A 7,771-nucleotide genomic window follows, 5' to 3' on the forward strand; every position below is an offset into this window, starting at 1 on the left:
TATATATATATATATATATATATATATATATATATATATATATATATATATATATATATATATATATATATATATATATATATATATATATATATATATATATATATATATATATATATATATATATATATATATATATATATATATATATATATATATATATATATATATATATATATATATATATATATATATATATATATATATATATATATATATATATATATATATATATATATATATATATATATATATATATATATATATATATATATATATATATATATATATATATATATATATATATATATATATATATATATATATATATATATATATATATATATATATATATATATATATATATATATATATATATATATATATATATATATATATATATATATATATATATATATATATATATATATATATATATATATATATATATATATATATATATATATATATATATATATATATATATATATATATATATATATATATATATATATATATATATATATATATATATATATATATATATATATATATATATATATATATATATATATATATATATATATATATATATATATTATATATATTGATATTTATATATGAAGAACCTGTCATGCGTATTATTACTATTATTATTATTATTATTATTATTATTATTATTATTATTATTATTATTATTACTCCTTTCTGTTATAATGGCTTCCTCCTCTATAGGCAGGGCCCATTGAATTATAGGGTCCCTCCACGCGCAGGACTGGGTAGCCGTGGGCGGGACCAAAGCTCTGTGACGTCACGGGGAGCTCTGCTGCTGCTTTGGTCCCGCCCACGGCTACCCAGTCCTGCGCGTGGAGGGACCCTATAATTCAATGGGCCCTGTATAGGAAGGAAGGACGAAGCAGCGTCGGAGGTGTTTACGCTAAAATTTGCTGCCTCGGCACTCTTCCCGCCAGCCAGCCGGGGATTAAATTTCAGCTGACGCAGCATGCACAGAACCCCGTATATAAGATCTTCCACGTTAAATACAATTCCGGAAAACAAATCAGTGTAATTTAAAACGTGATAAACACTAAGAATAACAGTAATATATATAAATATGACGAAATAAACATTAATAGTTTGTAAAGTGTTCGATCAGCGGCAACTCTCCCGCACGTTCCTCCGCCGCCTGCTGCATGTGCTTACCCGCCACGGATAATGTGGTGAGTTTTTATCTTTTTTACGTCATTTACACCTTTCCCCCACCTTTGTTACACCTACACACATGACATTAAGTGCTCAGGGATTAGGTAGAGCGGCAGATCATCCCTGTAAATTGTGTTGAAGGTGAAATGTGATGAAAAATGTAGTGGCGAGGGACAGCGTGGGTTAACAATGCACGCCGTGTATCACAATTTTTACACTTTCCATGTCATTATTCACCATTCTAACTTAGTCTGGAGTGTCCAAGGCTTAAGTAGACGTGCAAGTTACATATAAGAGGTGAAATTAACGTGCGTAGGATATATTTTAACGCAAGCCCCATATTCTAGTACATGATTGGTACCTGTTTGTCTGTCCTTGCGCAAACTTATACCATGGCTGATGAGGTAATCTAACGTAGTTTTGGTGGTGTAGTAGTGGTTTTGTATGTGTGATTTACAGGAGTGTTAAACCTTTTTAACTTAGATTACTTATATAATGGTACTTTACGTTGCCTGGTTGTAATCTGACGTAATTTTGGTGGTATAATTGGTTTTCATGCGTGATTTAGAGGAGTGTAATACTTTTTAAAGCGTTCTCTGGAGCTGCAGAATACAATTTCCACCATAATTAACTACATATCCCAAGGGTGTGAATGCCATAATGATTTTTTAAGTGCGTGCATGTTTTGTAAGCATTTAAGTGTGTAGAGGCGTCACGTACGTGGTCTGGCTAGCTGTTATCTAACATAATTTTGGTGTAATCACATGTGGTTTTATGTGTGATTTAGTGTTACACATTTTCACTTAGTTTACTTATATTCTGGTGTTTTAAGTGCGCGGTTGGAATTATATAAGTGTATAGCTGTCACGTAGTCTGTGTGTGGCCTGGTAACATCGCGGCTGAGGTGTAATTATGTAATTTTTATATATTGGAGGTTTTTAGGCCTGACAGACAGTAAGTAGCTTTATCTATAATAAGAGGATGGCATTATAAAGTAAGAATCCAGGAACTTGTAAGTCTTTTTTTTTCCACTGACAGAATGACAAAGACAACAGCTTCAAACAGTGGGATCCCTGCAATGAACATTAGTGTATCATTTGATGGCACATACGTCATTCTACGCATCAGCTGTTCTCTGGAGCTGCAGAATACAATTTCCACCATAATTAACTACATATCCCAAGGGTGTGAATGCCATAATCCTTGGTGTAGCTGTACTTGCCCTTGCTTCTGTACCTGCCTGCCATTCTGGTTTCAAGTAAACGAGTTTTTTTAAGGTAATGTTTTGTATTTAAGCACTATGAACACACACACACACACACACACACACACACACACACACACACACACACACACACACACACACACACACACACATGCATGGGCATTACAATTAAAGTAGTTAACATGTAGACTAACATCTATAATTTTTTTACTTACTTTGCCTTCAGTTAACCCAGTGTTATCCCAATGAACACCAATGATGTTCAAAGATACTTCAATGACACCCCAATGAATTTTATCGATATCCAAAAGATTCTTCGGCCACTAGCTGACCCTAAATCTGTACAGCAATCAATGCGTCTTCCGTCATTAATGTTTTTAAGTCATAAAAGATATTTGTTTTATCTCACCCAACTTTTTTCAGTGTAACTAATATCTGTAGTATGAAACTAGTGCATTTCTTTGATTTCCAGGTTTTAAATGGATCGAAAGGAAAAACGAAAGCAATATCAGAGAAGTTGGATAGCTAGAAAAAGATTTGCAAAAAAAATTGCAACATGTTCAACAAAAGACCGTAGCAGTGACAGTAACGATTCTGTTGATTTATGTGCAGATATAATTCACTCTTCAGAAAATGCGAAGGACTTGTCTGTGGAAGATGTAGCACCACATAGTACAGAAAGTAGTGAGGATGGTGATGAAACATGGTGTTTGATTGAAGAAAATCCTTTTATTCATCTGATTCATTGTCATCAGATGAAGGAAGAAATATTTCAAGTGACCTAATATCTTGGATAAATAAACACCAAATAAAACACAATGCTGCTGATGATTTGCTAAAGCTATTAAGATCAAATGGCCATAATTCTCTACCCTTATCTGCTCGCACCTTATTGAAAACTGAAAGAAATGTGAAGATTGAAGACAAATCTGGAATGAGCTACATTTATTTGGGACTCAAAGAATCATTACTAAAAATTTTGAAAAATATCCTCGACAAACAAAACAAAATACACAAAATCTGGAAGTGTCCCTCAATATTGATGGCCTTCCACTATTTAAAAGCTCAAACACATGCATGTGGCCAGTGCTGTGTGCTATCATGATTCAGCCAGTAACTGTCTTTCCTGTCGCTTTAACGTGTGGATCGTCAAAGCCATGCAATTTAGATTTCTTGAATGACACGATCAGAGAGCTGAATGACATACTGCAGCATGGCATTCAGTATGAGGAGTTTAAAATACATGTAACACTGAAAAGCATCGTTTGTGATGCCCCTGCAAGAGCAATGGTTAAAGCCACTAAACAATATTCAGGTTACTATGGATGCGATAAGTGTACACAAAAAGGAGTTTGGTATGGAAGGCTTACCTATCAGGAAATTGATAATATTGTCTTGCGCACTAATGAGTCATTTAGAGACCAGATTCAAGAAGAGCACCATTGTGGGGTTTCCCCTTTTACAGCTCTTCCTGTGGATCTAATAAAATCATTTCCAATAGATTACATGCATCAAGCCTGCCTTGGTGTGATGAGGCGCTTACTCCTGATATGGATAAAAGGAAAAAAAGAAACTAGGATTACGCAGAGGCATGTTGAAGAAATCAACAAGAAACTCTTAGAAATGCAACAGTTTGTCCCCAGCAACTTTGCACGAAAACCTAGAAGCCTTCTGAAATTGACAGATGGAAGGCAACCGAATTCAGACAGTTTTTGTTGTATACTGGCAAACTTGTTCTTAAAGGCAGCCTAAGAGGTGACCTTTATGCTCATTTTATGACTCTTTCTGTTGCTCTGTGCATTCTTGTGTCACCAAGACTTATTCAGATGCATAAGGGCTATGCTCACCAACTACTGGTGTATTTTGTTAAACGAGGTCGGGAACTCTATGGCAATGAGTTCTTAGTGTACAATGTCCATAGCATGCTTCACCTTGCAGAAGATGCTGGTTGGTTTGGAAGCTTGGATGTCTGTGCAGCATTTCCATTTGAGAACTATCTGTATAAACTGAAGAAAATGGTTAGATCAGGAAAAAATGCTTTATCACAAGTTGTAAAAAGAATTCATGAACTGGAGAATGACCCAGGTGAAATGAAACCTGCAAAGTTTAAGAAAATCATCTGCACTAACAAACCTGACAATACATATATTTTGGATGATTCATCTTGTTGTGAAGCAGTGGCCTTATCACACCAAAGAGATGATGAAGGAAACCAGAAAATACTGTGCAGAGTGTACAACAGAACAGAATCAGCATTTAATGACCCATGTGATTCCAAGATTATTGGAGTTTATCAGATAAATACAGCAAAAAGTTATATGAAATTTATTAAAAAAAGCGACCTAAAAACAAAGGCAATTATGGTACATAGTAGAAGTGGAAGACACACAAAAATCCTAGCAATACTGCATGAATTCTGAAAACTATCAGGTGAGGAAACTTTTAAGTAGAAAAGTTTGAATGTTAAATGGTTACAGTGTAGAATTTGCTGCCTGTGATCATGGAAATGTATCATTAATTTTAAATATATTTTAACAGATGTCATTTGTAGTTGTGGAGTTTCTGGATGAAAAGGCAGTTGAAGTTGTTCCCAAGTCATGGATAATGCATAAAGAAAAGTGAGTTTCCTTTAAAGATGTTGATGGTGCATGCTAACGGGTTTAAGGAGTAACAGACAGATGATCTTGCTCGTTATACAAATACTCTCTGACAGTTAAGATATAAGTACTTGAAATATAAATCTTGGTTTTGTATATGCATCGTTGATATTAACAGTGTGCTAATCTTTTAATTTCAGGGTCTGTTTTGTTACTGGCCTCCAAGGGCAGGTGCTGCAGCCAAGGTGAAAAAGGAAGAAATCCCAGATAAAGAAAAATGGAATTCATACGAGATAAGGATTTTTCATCTGCAGGTATGACAGGTGTAAATTATTATTAACATCTGAATAATTTTATGCTTGTAATGCCATGTATGAAAATTTAAACTACATACGTAAATTTTTTTTGCGCCACAGAAACCTACAGCAAGGCCCAGGAACTGTCCAGGAGAGCAGAGGTTACGTCAAATGTTGAAACAGAACCTGAAGGTCCAAAAAGCAGAGTTACCAAAAAGCCTGCTAGATATGACTTCTCAGATGAAGCTGATGGTAAGATTTTTCTTATACGTTATTATATTCTTTGGTTTGTAATAGCTTATGCTGGCAATTGAACAGAATGGTTTGTTCATATATGTGTCCTTAATTAATTCATTATGACAACAAGACAAACTCAAAATGACTAGTATGCTCGTAAACTTATACAGATGAAGGCGATAATCCTGAGTTCTCCCACACTCCATCTGTAGCTGTTCTGCCACAATCTCCTCACCTAAATGGTAAGCATGTTTTTTTTTCTATATTGCACGAAACTTTTGCCAGTATGTGTGCGAATATGTTCACAATTCCATGAGTTAAGAACCACAACATACAGTGAATTTGTACCCAATTACCTTTCAGTTGGACTTTCCAAAACAAGCTCGCATCATACCAAAAACTCAGTTGTTCATGAAAGATTTTCCTCCCCAGGTATGTATGACAACAAAGCTTGTATTTACAAATTTCTGTCTTTGGGGAAACTTTCACCATAGTAGTTATATAAGTTCCACTATTATTTTTATTACCATTTTCCCTACAGAATGGTCTGATGCATCCTTCAAAACCAGATCCTCATCACGGTCCTCAGAAATAATACATGTTAACGCACAAGATTTGAAAAAAAAATACACATCAGGTAATTTTAATTTGTATGATATGTAAACGAAATCCATATCCTTATGATTATACAAAGTGATTTATTTTCATTCACCTCATCTCAGGGTAGACCTAAACTGCAATGCTGATATATGAAATTAACAGACACACACACACACACACACACACACACACACACACACACACACACACACACACACACACACACACAAGGTGCTTATACACATTAAATTTCTGACAGCTTCATCAGACCGAGGTGCAACAGAACTTGTACCTGTTTCACAGACAGAGTTTGCAGGTAGAGCATGCCTTCATTGTTTACGTATTAAGTGTATTTAAAAATTAAAACTTGCATTTTTTTTCATAGTCTGCCAGTGACAGTAACAATCAACCTTCTAGAAATATTACTTTGTGACTGAAAATCTTTCTTCCTGATGCAGAGTTCAAGAGCGCTGTAATGGCAAACTTCAAGACAATCCAGGAAAACCAGCGGCTGATGTTAAGCTGCCTACAGTCTTCTTCCAGTGGGCTAGGGGATGATGTGGAGGATGTACTGCCAGCTCCAGTAAGCAGCTTGGAGGAACTGGATGACCTAAACTCTAAATTGGCTGATCAATCTTTCAAAAGGAATTTGGTAAAATAAAAATGTATAAATTTGAATATGAGAAAGTTTCATGATATTTTGAATATTGATATAAGATTATTTTTGTCTTGAAGAATCATATCTTCTTGTATTTATGGTCCTACTATTATTTGTTGCAGACACTGTATTTGTCATCTTTTGGAGGGCACAGCCTTGGCGATGCTGTCCGGAGGATTTTAAAAGCTTGGAACTAATTCCGTGTGGTCGTTTTACAGCCTCAAAGGAAAGAAAGGGAAGCTACCATTTAGTGATCTTCCCATCTGCAAAGTTATCATCAGTAAGTGTGCAGAATTGCTTGTTTTCATCTGACTCAAAGCAGTATATGTAGTAATGTTATGAAAATAGTGTGTCCTATGCTTGACACTAAAACAAAAATTTGTCTGACATTCATATGCTTTGGTTTCTTTACCCAAAGGAGCATGCATGAGAACCTACAAAGAAGCAAAAACCTCTGCAGTGGAGCATCAAATTAGTGAGGCCCTGAAGCATGCTCCTAAGAGGAAAGGTGGCCAAAAATACAAGGTGAGTTCTGATCCTCATTTCTCCAGTTTTGCTATTCCCTCTCAACTTAGTAAGAAGTCTTTATTTTTAAAATTAGTGAACACACACACACACAACCGCAGCTCCTTATATATATATATATATATATATATATATATATATATATATATATATATATATATATATATATATATATATATATATATATATATATATATATATATATATATATATATATATATATATATATATATATATATATATATATATATATATATATATATATATATATATATATATATATATATATATATATATATATATATATATATATATATATATATATATATATATATATATATATATATATATATATATATATATATATATATATATATATATATATATATATATATATATATATATATATATATATATATATATATATATA

General features: G+C 33.2%; 1 protein-coding gene and 1 long non-coding RNA gene across 3 annotated transcripts; both read left to right on the top strand.

Moving 5' to 3' along the window:
• The first annotated feature begins 924 nt into the window (after window positions 1–924).
• On the top strand, window positions 925–4,995 carry LOC123500577. Its single transcript, XR_006673384.1, has 3 exons — window positions 925–1,220; window positions 2,242–2,480; window positions 4,967–4,995. It is a non-coding gene; the product is annotated as an uncharacterized LOC123500577 (long non-coding RNA).
• A 214-nt stretch (window positions 4,996–5,209) lies between these two features.
• Window positions 5,210–7,343, top strand: LOC123500576. 2 transcript variants are annotated; one of them, XM_045249264.1, is made up of 9 exons: window positions 5,210–5,339; window positions 5,442–5,573; window positions 5,729–5,800; window positions 5,922–5,990; window positions 6,100–6,195; window positions 6,418–6,474; window positions 6,617–6,810; window positions 7,035–7,096; window positions 7,235–7,343. In XM_045249264.1, the coding sequence occupies exons 1-8, from the start codon at window positions 5,303–5,305 to the stop codon at window positions 7,065–7,067; spliced, it is 690 nt and encodes a 229-aa protein (XP_045105199.1). In that variant the 5' UTR covers window positions 5,210–5,302; the 3' UTR covers window positions 7,068–7,096; window positions 7,235–7,343. The 2 variants fall into 2 exon arrangements, with proteins under 2 accessions (XP_045105199.1, XP_045105200.1); XM_045249265.1 differs by having other exon boundaries at window positions 6,617–6,741.
• The last annotated feature ends 428 nt before the right edge of the window (window positions 7,344–7,771 follow it).

The sequence above is a fragment of the Portunus trituberculatus genome, unplaced genomic scaffold (assembly GCF_017591435.1).
Source record: "Portunus trituberculatus isolate SZX2019 unplaced genomic scaffold, ASM1759143v1 PGA_scaffold_413__1_contigs__length_259272, whole genome shotgun sequence".
Lineage (NCBI taxonomy): Eukaryota > Metazoa > Arthropoda > Malacostraca > Decapoda > Portunidae > Portunus > Portunus trituberculatus.